The sequence below is a fragment of the Buteo buteo genome, chromosome 30 (genome assembly GCF_964188355.1).
Source record: "Buteo buteo chromosome 30, bButBut1.hap1.1, whole genome shotgun sequence".
Classification (NCBI taxonomy): domain Eukaryota; kingdom Metazoa; phylum Chordata; class Aves; order Accipitriformes; family Accipitridae; genus Buteo; species Buteo buteo.
Window position 1 is genome coordinate 3,853,822 of NC_134200.1, and position 20,022 is coordinate 3,873,843.

At 49.5% G+C, this 20,022-nt stretch overlaps 1 protein-coding gene across 1 annotated transcript; it reads right to left on the reverse strand.

Annotated features, from left to right (window-relative positions):
• Positions 1-2,126: 2,126 nt before the first annotated feature.
• Positions 2,127-4,552, reverse strand: LOC142025928 (olfactory receptor 14C36-like). Its single transcript, XM_075018662.1, has 2 exons — positions 4,300-4,552; positions 2,127-3,082 (listed from the first exon to the last, which is right to left on the reverse strand). Exons 1-2 carry the CDS (start codon positions 4,550-4,552, stop codon positions 2,127-2,129), a joined length of 1,209 nt encoding a protein of 402 aa, XP_074874763.1.
• Between the last annotated feature and the right edge of the window lie 15,470 nt (positions 4,553-20,022).

Sequence of the window (20,022 nt, forward strand, 5' to 3'; positions counted from 1 at the left end):
GAGCAGAGTGAGAAGTAGAGAAGGCCTAGACGCTGTGCAAACACTCTTCAGCAGTAGCCAAAACACTGGTGTGTTGTCAATACTGTTTTAGGCAGACATGCAAAACATAGCGCCCTACAGGGCTGCTGCGAAGGAAGTTAACCCCATCCCAGCCAGACTCAGTACACTTGAACGGGGGGCCCAGAAACGGATCAGCAGCGTACAGGTGGTGTAATGAGTGATGAGCAGGGGGAGACCATCATTTCCCTCACTCTTTTGGCGAGGCTCCTCTTTTATACAGTCGAGGACACTGCTGGCTTCCTTTGCCACCAGGTCACAGTGCTGGATCACGTTTTGCCTTCTGTCCCCCAGAACCAGCAGGGCCATTTCCACAGAGCTGCTCCCCAGCCAGGCAGTCCCCAGTCCCTGCCACCACAAGGTGTTAGTCTATCCTAGGCACAGGACCTGGCCTTTGTCCTTCTACTATTTCATTAAGTTCCTGACAGGACAGTCCTTCTGCCTGTCAGGTTGCCCGTGAATGGCGTCCCGAGGCACAGGAATGGATTTCCCAATCCAGTGCCATCGACAAACATGGTGAGAGCTGCCTCCTCCAGGTCGCAGCTAAAGGTGTTAAACTGCACAGGGCCCAGGAGAATCCCCTCTGCTGCCCCACAACGTTCCAGTACACCCCATCTCAGCCTGATCATCCAACTGGTGTTTTACCTATCCCTTTGTCTACTCTCCCAGACCGTAATGTCCTAAGTTGGGTGGAAGAATATGAGGGAGACCATGCTAAGAGTTTTGCTGAAGCTGAGGAACATGACATCCACTTTTTATCTCCTCAGGCACAACTGCAGGCTATCAGCTTGGCGAGGCGTCATTTACCCTTGGTAAGTCCCTGTTGACAGTTCTTCCCCTTTAGGCGCCCAGAAATGCCACTCAAGAGGACTCTGATTGCATACTCTTCACCAACATCAGGTTGTACAGCCTGGGGTTCCCTGGGTTGCACTTTGGGCCTTTTTCAAAGGTGGGTGCGACATTTGCTTTTCCTCTCTCGCAAGTGACCTCTGCCAATCCAATGACCTTTCAAAAGGGATATTCCAAAGAAAAACCCATTTTCCCCTGTAACTTCACTACCACCATTCTGCCTATTATACCACATGCTTAATTTCTCTAATCTTTCATACATTTTCCCCTGTCCAGGACAGAATGACCATTTCTAACATCATCTTTTCAGCAGATGGTCTGGGCAAAGGCTCCTTCCACTCTTCTCCAGGTTTTCCCTCCCTTTAATCTTTGTTCATTTAGATACCTCTCACCTATGCTGCTGTTTTGAGCTTCAGACACTAAAAGCTTACCTGTCCTTCAACAGTCTAATTGCCTCCTTAGACAACTCTTTAATTATGTTTATATCTGTCTTTTTGTATCTACCGACCTAAAATATTTCTCATAAGATTATCCCTTGTAGAAAGGCAACCTCTTTAGGAGCCGGCTGTACTTAGCATATGCTTGCGGAGTGTGTTTTATTGTTTATGAAACTTGACCATGCTTTACTGTTCTCTGCTTGCAAAGAGGAAAAATCCTTCTGTGCCTGTGGGCAGCGAGTTCTCTAGGGAGTGCAGGTGGAAGATGGTGCAAAGGAGCTGTAACATCCAGCTGCAGACTTCAGTGGAGAGTTCTGACGCAAGGAAAAGTGAGGTAAGTCCCAGAGGGCTGATGAGAAAAATGGTGGCATTGGGGAGGTGAGGAGCAAGGTTGTCCATACACAGTCAGACCTCAAGGGACTGCTTCTTCTACCTGTCCAGACCTCCTGAGGAGACACTCGGGATCATTATCACTTGGAGAATGCTGCTATAACCTCTTCTCTAACTAGAGAGTTGCTAGAGTCACCGCAAGTACATTTATTTTGTTTAATTAAAGAAGGAGTATAGCTCCTTGTTCTCACAGTCGCTGGGTCACACGAGGGAGGTAGGTGATGACGTAAAAGTGGGGTGTCCACATGTCTTTGTGGACAACATTATCCCAAGAACAAAAAGCGAGAGAAGAAAAAAACTCACCCAATAACAATGACAACAACTAAAACTAATAAAGAAAGGCTGGGCCTGTAATAAGTTACATTATGAGTCATATGCTGAGGAAGACGGACACTACAGCTTCTGGAAAAATTCCATCACCCATTTCCACACTGCATCCTTGAGCTCCTGGTTCCCCACGCTGTAGATGAGGGGGTTCACCGCTGGCGGCAGAACTGAGTACAGCACTGCCACCAAGAGATTCAGGGATGGGGAGGAGAGGGAGGGGGGTTTCAGGCAGGCAAATATGGCAGTGCTGAGGAACAGGGAGACCACGGCCAGGTGAGGGAGGCAGGTGGAAAAGGCTTTGTGCCGTCCCTGCTCAGAGGGGATCATCAGCACCGCCCTGAAGATCTGCACATAGGACAGCACGATGAAGACAAAACAGCCCAAAAAGACAAAAGCACTAAACGCGAGAAGTTGAAATTCCCTGAGGTAGGCATCTGAGCAGGCGAGCTTGAGGATCTGGGGGATTTCACAGAAGAACTGGTCTACAGCATGACTCTGGCAGAGAGGGACTGAAAATGTATTGGCAGTGTGCAGCAAAGCATAGAAACAACCACTGCCCCAGGCAGCTGCTGCCATGTGGACACAAACTCTGCTGCCCAGGAGAGTCCCGTAGTGCAGGGGTTTGCAGATGGCAATGTAGCGGTCATAGGCCATGATGGTGAGAAGAAAATACTCTGCTGAAATGAAAAAGAGAAGCAGAAAGGCCTGGGCAGCACATCCCAAGTAGGAGATGGCCCTGGTGTCCCAGAGAGAGTTGGCCATGACTTTGGGGAGAGTGGTGGAAATGCAGCCAAGGTCGAGGAGGGAGAGGTTGAGAAGGAAGAAGTACATGGGGGTGTGAAGGTGGTGGTCGCAGGCTATGGTGGTGATGATGAGGCCGTTGCCCATGAGGGCAGCCAGGTAGATGCCCAGGAAGAGCCCAAAGTGCAAGAGCTGCAGCTGCCATGTGTCTGCGAATGCCAGGAGGAGGAACTGGGTGATGGAGCTGCTGTTGGACATTTGTTCCCTCTGGGCACGGGGATCTGTTCAAGGAGGTAAAAAAGTGGGAATTTAGTCACCTTCTGTGAGCAACACCTACTTCATTCTTTTAGAAACCCCTCAAACTACCTCTCTCCTTTTCGGGAAGACTTTTGGCATGTCCCTTGAGCTCTGGTTGGTGACCACTGAGGGTGCCACTGGGAACAGTTGCCTCTGCTGTCGGCTTAGGAGGAGAAAGTAATGGGTAATAGGGGAATAGGTAAACAGAAACCGGGACTGATCAGATGGCCACTGGCCAAGGGAAGTTATCTATTAGCAGGTCCTGACGAGCAGGTCAAATCATCCCTGAAGAAACCACAAAGGTGATTTTGGTGCTGTCTGTAGGCAGAAAGGTGGGAAGGGAATTTGTGAGGTGTCTCGCAAACTGTCTGATCTCTTTCAGGTTAATGCTCTAGGAGTCTCCGTCAAACACTGTACAAACTCGATTACCAACCCACTGTGTCCCCAACCCACCAGGGCAGGAAACAGCAGAGACTGGAAAGTGCCTTCCTTTTCAGCTAGCCCCTGTCTTGACCCTCCTCTTAAAAATCAGCTCTAGAGATATCCTGGGAGCGACCTGGAGCTCTGAGCAGTCCTGACCCACGCAGCACCCTCCTGACAGCAGGAGGACCCTGCCCTGCCTGGGGTTGCTGCTTCCACCCACAGATTCTCTTTGCAGCGCTGTGAGGAGCTCCCCGGGCAGGCTGAGTGCTGACCCTGGCAGGCAGCAGAGTCCCTGTCCCGGCACACAGCCCCCAGGAGCGCAGGGACCCTGCTCGGAAGGACAGCCCTGGGCACCCCTCACTGCACACCTGGCTTCTCACCCCTGCAATCATCCCCAGGAGGAGGCAGCTGCCATGCCCTGTCCTACTGAGAGTGCAGCAGGGAAGCCCTGCTCTGGAGCACATCCTTCTCCTTTCTACTAGGGAAACTGCAGAGTCCTCCTGAAAGATTCTGCAGGCAGTGGGATGAACCAGCCTTCGGAGCTCCCTCCAGGATACTCACTATCATTGTGCTGCAGCTCAGAGACTTACCATGTAGAGGGCTGTGAAGATTTTGCCGTCAGTGAGCTCCTAGCATCCTCCCACCCCGGACTCCTTAACCTCTCTCTGCCTCACTCCTCTCCTCTTGGCACCTTGCAGGCAGTGCCCTCAGCCCTGCTGCGCTTTGCAGAGGAGCCGCTCCTGGGCAGAGCTGTCTCTCTGCACCACTGCCCACTTACCATGAGCTCCCTCCGCCCCAGGAGCCCGGCACAGCTCAGCAGCACAGGACCAGCCCAAGGCAGCACTTTCTCTGCCCCCTCTGGGCTCCCTCCTGGGGTCCCTGGGGCTCCAGGGGAAGCTGCTGTGAAAGAGACGGAACAAATCACTGCTGTTCTCTCCCTCAGCTGGGGAGAGACACTTATTGCCAGCACTGTCCTTTCTTCTATCAGAAAAAGAGTTGGCCATGAGAATCACCTTCCTTTGTTCCACCATGAGGCAGGACACCTGGACAGGGACAGGGAGGGATCCCCTTTACCCCTCTGCGGGAACAGATACAGCTGAGTCAATCGAGGCATCTCCTTCAGGGTGTGCAGTCCTGGTGCTGGAAGGGGACTCCGCTCCCTCCTGTGACGACTGCCACAAACCCACAGGAGCTGGGATTCCTCTCCTCTTGCCTCACTTCAGGTGTGCACAAAATAGGCAGCGGCATGTGAGCTCCTTGTCTCTGCTCCCATGCTAATCAATGGAGAGGGAGGCTGGGAGGGAGACGCAAATACCTGGTGACATCTGAGGTGCCAGAGGTGGTCCTAACTGCAAATGCCAGTGGAGCAGTTCATAGAGACAGGGCAACATCTGGGGGCATCCTCGTGGAGGCTGTTGGGAAGTTCCTTTGGCCATCTGAAGTGACAGCTGATGCCCAAATTAAGGGCAGCTGAACTCATGGTGTTCAGGGCAGCTCACAGAGTGATTCAGCTGAACAACTGTCCCCTGGGCCATAGGGAGAGCTCAGTCTCTCTCTTCTCCATCAGCTGTATTTCCTACCTCTCCACTGATTACATTGGCAGCTGTCTCATGTTCAGCCGCACGTTGCCTTACAGAATCCAGGGCAGGTACTCTATGGAATGTTCACATCCAGGCCCACAGAGCTACACGAGATGCCAGGGCTGGCAGGGACCACACACCACCTGCGGAGAAGCAATTCCCATTCAGGGCAGGGATGTCACAGACGTTCTTGTCCTCCTGGTTGTGTTTTGGTTTGTACTAATATACTCGACTTTGGGGGGATTTCATGTGCTGGGGTGGGATGCCGTCATAGGGACACAGACACCAGATGGCAGTTTAGATGCCCTGGGACCCTCTGCTCAGGCTCCATCTGCAGCACCTGAAGGGCTCTGGTCTCCTGCAGGTCCTCTCTGACAGCTGGCAGTCCCAGGCACGTACCTCAGGTAAAGCTCTAGAGGCGGCACTGGGGGCTTATGGTCAGACAGAGGAACTCTGCCTGAAAACCTAGGAAACCTTTTTAATTTTTAAAAAAGGAGCACCTTTTCATCAGCTGAAATGTTCAGAAGTTTCCATAAAGTGTCAGTGGGATTTCCATCATGCCAAAAATGTGAATTTACAGGATGTGCATTAACCATGGGGGAAGATACATTGATTGTCTCCTGTACTTGCCTTGGCAGTACTCTGTGTATTACACTGTACATTTAATCTCAGTAATCTGTCTGGTATTTCCACCTGTCCTGTCTAAATTGACCATGTCCGAAGTCACCTTTCCAGCAGACTAACTGGACATAGGCCCTTTCCATTATTCTTGAGGTTTCCCTTCCTCTTACTTTGTGACCATTCGTATGCCTCTCACCCATCCAGTTGCTGCTCTGAGCTTTGGAGAGGGAAAAAACTTTCCCGTCTTTCAGTAGCCTGCCTAATTGTCTCTTTAATTATGTTTATATTTATCATGTCCTGTCTGTTGATCTAAAATAACTCTTGTACGGTTATCCCCTAAGGAAGATGAACCTCATTGGAGGCAGCTTGGACTTACCATACAGTTGAGAAGTGTGTTGTGTTTTGTCATATATCCTGTTTTACTTTGGGGGTTTTTGGAGTTTGTTATAATTATCAGAAAACTGTGTGCAGCCAGTTCTCTAAGGAGAGCAGGGGGAAGTTGGCACAAAGGAGCTGTCACCTCCAGTTGCAGACTTCAGTGGAGAAGTCTGATGTCAGGAAAAGTGAGGTAAGACGCAGGTGGCCAGTGAGAGAAATGGCAAGGCTGGGGAGGTGAGGAGCTCGGTTGCCCCTACAGTGTCGGACCTCAAGGGACTGCTTTCCTTACTGGTCGAGACCTCCTTAGGAGACCCTGGACGAGGATCAACTGGGGAAGGCTGCTATCACATCTTCAAAGTGGTCACTGAAATCTTTCCCTTTCACTCCGCTCCTGAAACCTCTTTAATTAGCAGTACAAGTCTCAAAGACTTGATGAAGATGACGGAAGAGACATGACTCCTGAGGGCTTTGTTAATTTTAATGAGCCGTGACGTGTATTTGGTCCTCTGAGTCCATGAACTTGAGATCCTGAGAGGAGATAGAAGAAATCTCTCAAGAAGTCAAAGTCAGAAGAAACACCCAAGGCATTAATGGGTCCCACTGAGGGCCATTCCTGATGCAGCCTCCCCAGGGACTCGTTAGAGCAGATAATGGGAAGCTGTGATTACAGGTAGGCAAAGGCACTGTGCAGGTGGCTCTGATGCTGAGAAAACCCTTTGTTTTATGAAGCAGAAAGGCCAATCCCTTAAAAAAGATCATCTTCTGTCTTGCCAAAAGCCCAGTGCCCCCCTCAGAACCCTCCCTGCCCAGGACTGTCCATGCCCCTCCTCACTCTTGGCACACAGAGAGTCACACGCTGAGGTTTCTGCTGTCGAGTTTTCTCCCCTGATACAGGGCAGCAGAGTGACCAGTGTCATTGAAATACCTTGGGTCTGGATGACCAAATCTTACCTATCTGTTACAGTGTCTTCCTAAAGGAGTGCCGAGATCATCGAACCACGTTCCCTTTTCATCCCCTCCAGAGTATGTGACGTGTGACACTGGTTTAGGTGAAGCAATAGATGAGACTGGTCTCACCCAACATTAGGCTCAGTGCAGATGTCTACGACTGACTGAGTTGTCTAGTCTTCCCTCTAGCTAACGGAGAGAGAGAAGTTGCCTCAAAGGAGGTATGCAGGGGTACTTTTCTGGTGGTGACTAGCTAATGCTCCAGAAGGGCTCCTGAAGTTCCCGTGTCATGTTTCCAAGCTACCCCAGGACATCTCAGACAGCAACAGCCTCTCTACGTGGCCAAAGGAATCAAGCCCTGAATGTAGATTTTGTCATGAGTGGAAAGCCGCAGCCTCTGGGAAGGGAGATCCTGTCCCTCACAGAGCTCAGGGCTCTTCCTGGAGGCAGTTTGGTGTGGGATGTGCAATGCCAAGTGAAGGACAACGCTATGACAGTGCCCAGACTTCCCAGGGGCTGCGAGGAGACAATAAGGCCCCAGTGCCATGAGAACAACCTGTCTCCTCGTAGACCTCAGCGGCACAGACAGCTGCTGTGGCCAAGGGGAGAAAGACTCAAGCAGACGCAGGCAGGATGAAAGCTCTTTAGAAGGACCGGCTGGGAAGGCAAGGAGGGGCAGTGGTCCTTTATCGGGCAGGTCAGCAGGAATGCATGGAGCTCTGCCTTGGGATGGGTGATGAGCCAGCGAGGAGCTTCTGGGTCAGGATTAGCAGGCAGGCCAGCACTGTTGATGTTGTAGAGGGTGCCTGCTGCAGAGCACCTGGTCAGGAAGCACCAGGTGAGCCCTTCTTCAGGCAACAGGCAGAAACCTGGTGTTCACAGGCCCTGGTCCTCGTGAGGACACGAACCACCCGGATATCTGCTGGAAGGACAACACAGCAGGATACATGCGATCCAGGCGGTTTCTGGAGAGCATCACTGATAACTTTCCGAGAACGCAGAGAATGGGCTTGGAAAGCCAAAGCCCACCTGAAGTTCCATCCAAGAGTACTGAGGGAACTGGCGGAGGTGCTTGCCAAGCCACTCTCCATCATCCTTCAGCAATCCTGGTCAACAGGGGAGGGCCCAGAGGACTGGAGGCTTGCCAGTCTGACGCCCATTTACAAGAAGGGTCGGAGGGAGGATCCGGGGAACTACAGGCCTGTCAGCCTGACCTTGCTACCGGGGAAGATTATGGAACGGTTTGTCTTGAGAGCACTCACATGGCAAGTCCAGGACAAGCAGGGGATCAGGCCCAGCCTGATCCAGCCTGATGGGTTTACGAAAGGCAGGTCCTGCTTGACCAACCCGATCTCCTTCCATGAGCAGGTGACCCACCTAGTGCATGAGGGAAAGGCTGTGGGTGTTATCTACCTCGACTTCAGCAAGGCCTTTGACACTGTCTCTCATGGCATACTCCTTGAGAAGCTGGCGTCTCATGGCTTGGACGAGTGTACTCTTTGCTGGGTGGAAAACTGGCTGGACGGACGAGCCCAGAGGGCTGTGGTGAACGGCGTGAAATCCAGTTGGCGGCGGGTCACAAGCGGTGTTCCCCAGGGCTCGGTGTTGGGCCCTGTTCTGTTTAATATCTTTACCAATGATCTGGACGAGGGGATCGAGTGCACCCTCAGCAAGTTTGCAGATGACACCAAGTTGGGAGGCAGGGTCGATCTGCCCGAGGGTAGGAAGGCTCTACAGAGGGATGTGGGCAGGCTGGATCGATGGGCTGAGCCCAATTGTATGAAGTTCAACAAGGCCAAGTGCCAGGTCCTGCACTTCGCTCACAGCAATCCCATGCAGCGCTACAGGCTTGGGGAAGAGTGGCTGGAAAACTGCGCGGCAGAGAAAGACCTGGGCGTGCTGGTCGACAGCCGGCTGAATATGAGCCAGCAGTGTGCCCAGGTGGCCAAGAAGGCCAACGGCATCCTGGCCTGTATCAGCAATAGTGTGGCCAGCAGGAGCAGGGAGGTGATGGTTCCCCTGTATTCGGCACTGGTGAGGCTGCACCTCGAGTCCCGTGTTCAGTTTTGGGCCCCTCACTACAGGAAAGACACTGAGTTGCTGGAGCGTGTCCAGAGAAGGGCAACGGAGCTGGTGAGGGGCCTGGAGCACAAGTCTTATGAGGAGCAGCTGAGGGAACTGGGGCTGTTTAGTCTGGAGAAAAGGAGGCTGAGGGGAGACCGTATCGCTCTCTACAGCTACCTGGAGGGGGGTTGTAGTGAGGTGGGTGCTGGTCTCTTCTGTCAGGTGGCTGGGGATAGGACGAGAGGAAATGGCCTCAAGCTGTGGCAAGGGAGATTTAGGCTGGCTATTAGGAAAAACTTCTTTACTGAGAGGGTTGTCAGACATTGGAATAGGCTGCCCTGGGAAGTGGTTGAGTCGCCATCACCGGAGGTATTCAAAAAGTGCGGAGACAAGGTACTCCAGAACATGGTTTAGTGGGCATGGATGATGGTTGGACTCAATGATCTTGAAGGTCTTTTCCAACCTAAACGATTCTATGCTTCTATGGTTCTAAGCTCTGCCCTGAGCAGCAGTGGTTGGCCATGTGTGTGGTTGGCCGTGTGTAGGGTTGGGAGAGAGTGTCAAGGGATTTCAGTGAGAAACAAAGGGAAGGTGGATGGCTTTAGCAAATCCTTAAACCATATCTGAGGCCAGAAATGGAAAGGAGTGGTTGTCTATGGGTTGAGGAGGAGAAGCAGGAGGTTTGTCCTGGGAAGACGGCAGGAAGGAAGACCCTTCTTGTGCAAGTCAGGGACGAAAGAGACATTTCCATGTTGTGTGCACGCCTCGGTAGGTGGTGAACGCCCGCTGCTGAGGGTGGCTGTGCTCAGTCATGCCCCATGAGCTGATCTTGCTCTCTTTTCCTCCTTCCGTGAGCACAGAGAGTCATCAGTAAAGCCTGGGACATCATGGGGTCAGAGTGTGGTCGGAAGGAGGGGTGGTGGTTAAAATCTTCAGGGAAAACAGGCACAGGCATAGGACAGTGTAGGACAGCCTGTGGTCAGGATGGCCAAGGGCTTTGGTGGGGCTGGGACCCCCAGCAGAACTGAGGTCCATGTCCTCTGAGCAACGGCAGCTGTCTCTTCCACTGAGGCCCATGAGGGGACACCAGTTCCTTAAAGCCCCGGCCTTTTGTTGCCTCCTCACCCTTGGTAGAGCCTGGGAGGTGTCCTACCACTGACCCGCACTCGGCATCGCAAACCCTCACATCTCACTGCCCGCAGGAAGAGCCCTGAGACACCCATGATGAAAGGCCCCTATTCCTAGGGGATGGGGGTCAGGCCTTGGCTGTCCTGCTTGATAAAACACACCAAGGGCTTTCACAGCCACTGCCACCTTCATTTTTCTACCTGGATCCAGTGCTTCTGAGCTCTCCTTCACCCGCCCACAGGGATGGTCACCTCGTCTGCTCATCCCCTCCACGGTCTCTCCACTGGTGGTCCTCAATGGGGCTCGCAAACACCCTCGGAAACTTGGAGGCTTGCTGCTGACTTTTGGGTTTCAGCAGCCTTGTTCCATCTTCTGCCGAGAGCTGCAGTTTGGGAACTCGGCACCAGAGGGCTCATTGACATGCAAAACTCCCTCACGAGCCACGTCTCTCTGCGTAATTTTCCTTCATTCCGCAATTCTTATGTGGTTCATCAGAGAGATTTCAGGAGTGTAGTCAAAGCAAAAAGGTTTCTACAGTAAGTAACAGTAAGAAAGGATTTCTTCTTTTTCCACTTTTCCGTATTTTTCTGCTTCCAGATTCAGTGATACCAGCAATCTGTGATTGCTATTGATCCTGAGCATCTCCTAGTTGAGTATGAACATAGAGGGAAGTCAAGACCCTTTACAGAGGCCACTCTATGGGCAAGCTTTGTCCTACCCCCCCCCCCAACCCCACCACTTCTCTCATCAGCCACCTGGGATTTACAGCAGCCTTGCATGGGGACAGAATTTTTAGGAGGGCCTCTTGCGATAGGACGAGGGGGAATGGTTTTAAACTAAAAGAGGGTGTGACGGTCTGACAAATTCAATGTCTCAAACATCTGCTAAAGAGCTTTGCTGGAGAAAACGGCCTCTGTAAAAATGCTGGAGTTTTGCAAACAGGACAATGTGGCCGGAGGAGAGGGCCCCACGGAGGGTGGGAACGCACTTCTCCAAAGCCCCAACTCCTTATCTTAAGTGACCAGGAGAAGGAACACAATTTATGCCTTCCTGGAGGAAGAAGTTCCCATGGAAGGTGGGACTGTGCTTCTATCTTAAGCGATCATGCCAGCAGGAAAAGAGAGGCAACTCCACAATGACACACACACCCCCCAAAAAAAAAACTCACTGACCGATTCCAGTGAACCCCAGGTGTGGGAACTGCGCATGTTGAGATCATCAACCAACACACTATGAAAGAAGAGAGAACGAGTCCTCAGTGCGTGCCCTCTGGAACTGGATCTCTACGCTGGCTGGACCAACGCTGGACCCAGGACTGGTGAAACCCTTCTCCTCTGTCTTCTCTTCTCTCTTCTCTTCTCTTCTCTTCTCTTCTCTTCTCTTCTCTTCTCTTCTCTTCTCTTCTCTTCTCTTCTCTTCTCTTCTCTTCTCTTCTCTTCTCTTCTCTCCTCTTCTCTCCTCTTCTCTCCTCTCCTCTTCTCTCCTCTTCTCTCTTTCTTTCTTTCTTTCTCTCATTCTCTCTCTCCCTCTTTTCCTTCTCTCTTTTCCACAGTCCCTACACCTCATCCTTTGAAACATAAACCGTTGACCAAGTCTGAGACCAGGAGTGGATCCAGCCGCCCCTGAGCTCCTCTTTGAGAAGGAGTCCAGAAAGCAAGGGGGTCTGCTCTGAACCTCGTGACTCAACGGGAGGGCTCTCCTTCTGACACACTTTCATGTTCCTTTTTCCATTTCATTTTTCTATACTTCCCTCCTCTTCTCAAACAGCGGCTTAATGACGTGTTGCAAGGTTCATATTAACAAGTTCACGTGTACTTGGACAAAGTTAGCTAGGCTGAATAAACGTTGATTGTTGTTTGAACTCCCCTGGTGTCGTTTCGCCTTAATTCTGACAAAGGAAATCCACAAACCTGAGTCGCTCCAACTTTGGGGTGCGACATCTTAATTGGCGTCACGGACAGGATTTCCCTTGTTCGAAGGGAGTGTCGTGGTTTAACCCCAGCCAGCAACTTAAGCACCACGCAGCCACTCACTCACTCCCCTCCACCCAGTGGGATGGGGGAGAAAATCGGGAAAAGAAGTAAAACTCATGAGTTGAGATAGGAGTGGTTTGATAGAACAGAAAAGAAGGAACTAATAACGATAATGATAACACTAATAAAATGACAACAGCAATAATGAAAGGATTGGGATGTACAAATGATGCGCAGTGCAATCGCCCACCACCCCGCCGATCGATCGACACCCAGCTAGTCCCCGAGCGGCGATCCCCCGCCCCTGCTCCCCCCAGTTCCTATACTAGATGTGACTTCACATGGTATGGGATACCCTGTTGGCCAGTTTGGGTCAGCTGCCCTGGCTCCGTCCCCTCCCAACTTCTTGTGCCCCTCCCGCTTTCTCACTGGCTGGGGATGAGAAACTGAAAAATCCTTGACTTTAGACTAAACACTACTTAGCAACAACTGAAACCATCAGTGTTATCAACATTCTTCGCATACTGAACTCAAAACACAGCACTGTACCAGCTACTAGGAAGACAGTCAACTCTATCCCAGCTGAAACCAGGACAGGGAGTTTCTAATGGAATACCAGACCTCCACCCGGAGAACAGGCAGGGAGGAACTGGGAAGGATCTCTCAACAATAAGTCAGGAGGAATCCGAGCAGTGGCAGGCATGGTGACCCAGGAAATATCTGTGTCTGACTTTTCCCCTGTTTTAGAGAAGCTAATTGCCTATGAAGCTCACCCTTCCCCACAAGGAGCAGCCTGGGCACGAGACCACTGGCATGACCCAGAAGCCATTGTAGGCAGAATTGAGAAGCTAGCAAAAGAAGGCAGGTTTCACCCGGGAAAAGGGAAGGCTGTGGGGTGTGCCATGTTAGGGGCCGCACTCGTAGCAGCTCAGGAAGACAGACAGGAAACAATGAGAGCTGAGCAGGCAGATAAGGAGAAGATTCAGTCCCTGCAGGATTTAGTTAAAGTCCTGCAAGAGCAGTTAACTGCTGAGCCTAATACAACGCAGCAGCTTCATGCCGCCTTGTCTGATGCATTAGATCGGGAAAGAATATTGCAAACCGAGGCGGTCGAACAATCCGACCTGGACTTAAACCTGGAAGGTCTAGAGGTAGTTCAGGTGAAACAGCAAAAATCTTTATACCCAAATCAAGAGTTAGAATGTACCAGAAAAGTTTTTTACCCTGAGGATGAAGGGATAGCAATGAGGCCATTAATTAAAACAGAAACCATAGACAATGGCCAAATTGGCAGAGCACCACATGTGACCATTAAGATGATACCATATTCCGCCACTGAATTATCTGAAATTCAGGAAAAGTATAGCCAACTAGCAAAGGAGACCGAAACAGAATATGTGTGGAGGGTGTCATTAACCGGTGGCGACCAGATTTTATTGTCAGAAGATGAAGCCCAAGGATATTGGGGGCCTGGAGTGTTCCTAACTACCGATGATCCTAGGGAACCATGGTCTCTGATGCAGCGGGCAGCTTACTGGGCAGGGGGAATAGACCAAATGGAACGGGGAGAACCAACACGGATAGACACCCCTTCTATAAGTCAGTTAACCGAGAGCTTACAGAAAACTGCTTGTCTCCAATTAATGCATGATAGGCGATTAGTGCCACAACAGCCTTCTCCGATGTTGTTAAATGCCAATCCCGATAGAATGACTCTTCTAATCCGAGGTTTACCAGATTCTTTGAAATTATATGCTGTCCAGCTGCAGGACAGATTATGTGATGTGATAGCACCTAGAGGAGGCAGGCAGAATGCAGGAGGGGCTCTGACCTGGGGAGAAGTGGCACAGGAATTGATTAACTACGGCCGGAGAATGGGTCTCACAAGGGAAGAAAGCAGGGCTCAGCCTGCTCTCCGCCGAATAGAAGGACCTGGCCGACCTCCCCCATCTAAGACCGTAAACACCAAAAAGCTGTATGGGGGTCAGTGGAACTTGTTGTGGGCAGAAGGGATAGAAAAGGGAATTCCCTGGGATGTGATGGATTAGAATGTACAAACGGCTTGCCCACCTCTCTCCTGGAAAAGTTGGTCCTAGGGTAGAAAGACAAGAACAAGGAGCCTCCACATACTGAGTTAAACATTCGAGACTATAAGGGGGTGAATCCGCAGCTGCTGGCAGCTCCCACTCCCCAAACACCTACTGCCCCAGAGGAAGGTATGACTGTCCGCAGGATGGGAAACTAGACACACCGTCCCCAGTAAGTGAGCCGGGGGACGGCCAGTGGTTTTATTTAAGGAGGCTCACTGAAAATAAGACAGGAGACCTGTTGATTACTTTTCCCCTTGGTCCCTTTAAGACCCCAGTAACTTTTTTAGTTGATACGGGTGCTCAGATGTCAGCACTCCGGGTGGATGTTGCTAACCGCAATGGAATAATTGCAGATAAGAAGCAGATATGGGTCACAGACGTTTTCGGAAGCTCCCAACCACAGCCGACAGCTAAAGTTAAATGCTGGCTGCCAGGGCATTTGTCCCCTGTCAAGGTTACTATGATACTAGGTCCTCTACCCACCAATATTCTAGGACTCGACCTCTTAAAGTACCCGTCATGGGTAGACTCTAAGGGAGGAGAATGGAATTTGGGTGTCCCGCAATCTCTGTGAGGCTTTTGCAGTCTGCACCAACTCTTCCCCCTTCAAAGATAGTCAATGTCAAACCTTATGCTTTGCCTTTGGGAGCAAGGGAAGGGATCACTTCAGTGATAACTGAGTTATGGGAACAGGGGATAGTTATTCCTATGCACTCACCCTATAATTCCCCAGTATGGCCAGTCCGCAAGGCAAATGGGAAGTGGCGATTGACAGTTGACTATCGACACCTGAACACCAATACTGGCCCATTAACAGCTGCAGTTCCCAATATAGCAGAATTAATTGCAACCATATAAGAACAGGGTCACCAGATTTTAGCAACCATTGACGTGAAAGACATGTTCTTTATGGTTCCCTTGCAAGAAGCAGATAGGGACCGCTTTGCCTTTACCTGGGAAGGTGTACAATATACATTTACATGGCTTCCCCAAGGCTATTGCCACTCGCCAACCATTGCTCACTATGTATTGGCCCAGGAACTCAATCAGATCACTCCTAAAGATGGAGTAAAAGTATATCAATATATTGATGATGTGCTAATTGGAGGACCAGACACCACTGCGGTGGGGCAAACCCAGAGAGAAATCGCTAGCCACTTAGAGAATTTAGGGCTCCAAATGCCTGCTGAAACAGTGCAACTCCCATCACCTGAAGTAAAATTTTTAGGTATCTGGTGGAAAGGAGGGACTGTGTGTATACCTCCCGAAACCTTGTCCACCCTCGAACAAGTGCAAATGCCTGAAAATAAGAAAGAATTACAGCATGCCCTAGGCTTGCTAGTGTTTTGGAGAAAACACATTGCCAATTTTTCTATCATAGCTCGCCCTTTATATGATTTAACCCGTAAAAGAACTGCTTGGGACAGTTGGACACCTGTCCATGAAGAGGCTCTGAAATTATTAATTCTTGAAGCAGAGATTTACCAGGCCTTAGGGCCGATACATCCAACAGACCCACTCCACATAGAATGGGGTTTTGCAATTCATGGGTTATCTATACGTACATGGCAGCATGGACCTGAAGGTCCTACTCGTCCTATAGGATTTTTCTCGCGTAGCTTTAAGGATGCTGAAAAATGGTATTCAGTTTGGGAGAAAGGAGTCTCTTTGTGGTTAACCTAGCCTTACAGGAAGCTGAGAGAATTATATGGCAGCAGCCCATTATCTTGTGAGGACCTTTTAAGATCCTGAAACCAATATTGGCTGGAACTCCTCCCCCCGCAGGAGTAGCTCAACGAGAAACAGTAAGGAAGTGGTATGCCCAGTTAGACCACTACTGTCACACTAGACAGATAGAGGAGGGAACACCCAAAACGCTCCAAATACAGGATCCCCCTTCTGATCACCCAGATACAGAACCCCCTCCATCGTACATCAAAGTGGCTCCTGATTTCAAACCCCATTTAAAAAACGTATGGTTCACTGATGCTTCCGCAAAAAGGGAAGGAAAGATGTGGAAGTATCGAGCAGTAGCATTACATATTGATTTAGGGGAGCGTATGATAACTGAGGGAGAGGGTAGCGCCCAAGTAGGGGAGTTAGTTGCTGTGTGGAGCGTAGTCGTTAAGGAAGCTGAGACAACAGAACCAGTACACATTTATACTGACTCCTATGCAGTGTTTAAAGGATGCACTGAATGGTTACCATTTGGGGAACAAAACCAGTGGAAAGTAAACCAAGTGCCAGTGTGGCAACACGACAAATGGGAAGAAATACTGAATATCACCAAGCAGAGATCTTTCTTGGTAGGCTGGGTTGCTGCACACCAGACAGGAGATAACCCGGCTCACCTCCTAAATAACCAAGTAGATTCCTTAACACGTCTGGCCAGTCTTGCCATCGATAGTGAAGCAGAGAAATGGGAACACCTTCTGGAGTGGCTGCACGTGAAGCGTGGCCATTCAGGGAGTAAAGACCAGTACAAAGAGGCTGTTAGCAGAGGATGGGCCATTACACGAGAATTATGTAACTCTGTTTGTTATTTCTGCATGCGGTCAATGTCGAGTTCATTTGGAAAAATATAACCCTTTAAAAGAGCAACCCCTACATTTAAGGACAAACAAAGGTTTATGGCAAACATGGCAAATTGACTATATTGGCCCCTTTCAGGTATCAGAAGGAAAACGATATGTGTTAGTAGGAGTAGAGGTGGTGTCAGGACTAACACAAGCTGAAGCTGTATCCAGAGCAACAGGAGAAAATACAGTGAAAAGTCTTAAAGTATGGTTTAGCTGCTTACCTAAGCCTCAATCAATTCAATCTGATAATGGGAGCCATTTCACTGCTGGAGTGGTGCAAGAATGGGCTAAGGGTGAGGAAATCCAGTGGGTTTTTCACACCCCTTACTACCCTCAAGCTAATGGTATGGTGGAGAGAACGAACGGACTTCTAAAACGAGCTCTGAGGCCCCACGACCCAGGGTGGGCCTCGTGAGTACCAGAAGCAGTATACCGAATTAATAGCTGGTGGGGGGCAAATGGCTGCCCCCAACTCCTAGCGTTCTGTCCCACGCCTCCTTCTATTGTTCCAGGGGCAAAAGGTGGCAAAGACCCTGCACACTTGCTCCACTATGCTGGACAACCAGTATTAGTGGAACTACCCACTGTGGGGCAAGTGCCCTTAACCCTAAAGACACCTCTTAACCTCTATTACTGGGTGGCAACAGATGCTCATGGGAAAGAGCATCGTATCAATACCCGATGGATCGTCCCATCCTTCTAAGTGGACCTTCATGTTCTGAATTAAAGTTGCTCCGATGTTAAATGGCTGATAAGAATATGTTTTTCCTGTATCCCACTAACTGGATTCTAATAAGCGTATCAGTTAAGATGCACAATATAAACGTAACCCTCTGTTATAGTACTAAAACCATAGCTGCTTGATTGCTTGCTTATGTTTTTGTTACTCTGACTAGTGATGCTGTGTTGACTTCTCAGAATTCCTGAGTTGGGGGGAGGACACAGAGAGCTTGACAACAGATCGCATTGGAGTTCTTTCAGCGGCCCCTACGCCACGTAAGAGCAAGAGGTCACTATGAACTTATTAGCCTTTTTACACACAATGAGCACATTCTGCTGATCTACGGATGCTTTAATCAGAGCAATTCCAGTCAAGAGAGCTTGAAGTTTAAGGCTAGTTTATATGCATCTATAATAAGTAACACATCCTACACATGGCCTGTATGAGGTTGCTTTACAGAAGCTGCATGAGCGCCTTGGAGAGTGCACCTCAGCCTCTCAGATGGATCCCAACCACTAGCAGCACTGCTTGACATCTCCTCCAATCCTATCTCTCTAATGATTGTTTATTTTTTTATATATTTTGCAGGTTATCAGAAGCCCATGGCTAGGACTTATGTTTTCACTTGATGAGTGGGCCATTCCCTGTATTGTTTGTTTGATTTTGGTTGTGATATTCATATGGTATAACAGGGAAAGATGGTTTGGAACTCCTTCCTCCTTGCCTTTCTTAGCTTTGGTGCATCTGGACAAGGAGAAAGCACCTCCAGTTTAGCTTGGGAAGTGATACAAGGATTCATATGTGTCTGGAATAGAACGGATCAGGGGATCTGTATTCAGATTCCTACTTCTGCTGAGCAGGGGATTAGATTCAGTTTGATACCCATGAAGCTCAATATTGGAAAACATAATATGAGCAATGGCATTATAGGGTTAGTAGATGCTCCTTTTGAGTATCAATATCAAAGTGATTATACCTCCTCTGGCAGATGGTGGTGAGATGAAGCAGCCTTCTATGAGATCCCTTGGGACACGGGGTGGCCTGACTTAATAAACAGAACTTGTAAGCGATGGAGCTTGGAGGTCAGTCGCGAAATTGGTATTAGTCATAGCCCGCCATGTCCTCCAGGATTCGAGGAAGCCTATTCCAGACGATTCCCACCTTCTCCATCCTGGTGGAGAATAACAGGCTGCCCTTCCTATCACAATATATCTGGTAATCTAGTGCCCTCTTGGCCTGCTTCCCCGGAAACTACCCCTTTTGAATTACAATATAATGTGAGATGGGATTCAGCTTGGTGTGTTCACATACCTGACAGGAAGGGACAATATCCTTCAACGAATAGCGCCCACACTGCTTGGGGATGGTCAGTGAAACACATGTTAAAAAACCAACCTCTTCACTTACTAAAGAAAGAATTTGTGGGCACACCCAACCCCAATGATGCCCATTTGTTAAACTGTACCCACATTATAGATTGTACCAGAGGTGCTGGCAATCCCAGCGAAACGTGGATCAGTTTGGAAGTTAGAACCTTAATTCGAGATATGTGCACCTGTTGGGGATATCCTAATTTTGGATACCGAAACCAGGATAACCAATGTAATCAGATCACCAATAATGTTAATATCTGGCTAAAATGTGGAATTCCCATTAACCAAGACAGAAGGTGGGGGAGGATATCAAATACCCCGGGGAGACGCAGCTACTTGTCAAAAGGCTTTGTATGCTGCCCCTGAGGGGACCACCTGGGGGTGCTCAGATGGGAAAATGTACTCGCACTTGAATGTTATCAAACAGGCTGGATTGCGGTGTGGTTTGGGAATTCCTACTATGTGTCCCAGGCAAATCTTTGAATATACCACACCACCTATTCACAGGAAAAAATGAGAACTTGATGACCCAAGTAGCACCCAGAAGTGGATTCAAGGCATTTTAAAACCCAATTATTATACTTGGGGACAGAAGGTATCGTTAGAGCTAGAAGCATTCTTTGCACCATCTGGGTATTTTGTTCAGCACCAATGGGTGCTAGAAAACCTAACTTGGCAAGTACATGTGTTAAGTAATTGGACTTGATATGCCTTTGGGGAACGAAATCTCCAAGTGCAACAGGTATCAAAAATGACATTACAGAATCGTTTAGCCTTAGAAATGTTATTGTTAAAAGAACAAGGTGTGTGTGGTATGTCGAACTTGACTGAATCTGAATGTTGTATTACCATTCATAATGCCACGACCTCCATTGAAGAAGCCCGGGCAAAGAAGAAGGAGATTGCCGACCAGAAGAGATAACTCTTCCACGCAATGCAACCAGCTGACTGGTTTGATGGCTGGAATCCAAACTCATGGCTACATTCCATTTTAGGGTCCTTGGGACTGACAGGATGGGGAAAATGGCTTGTAAATATTGGACCTA

What these genes read in the sequence shown, in the direction of transcription:
- LOC142025928 (XM_075018662.1), bottom strand. Translation starts at nt 4,552, where the DNA reads ATGGTGGAACAAAGGAAGGTGATTCTCATGGCCAACTCTTTTTCTGAT. An exon ending in TGGGGCGGAGGGAGCTCATG is followed by an intron (nt 3,083 to 4,299) that starts GTAAGTGGGCAG and finishes CTCCTTGAACAG; the next exon opens with ATCCCCGTGCCCAGAGGGAA.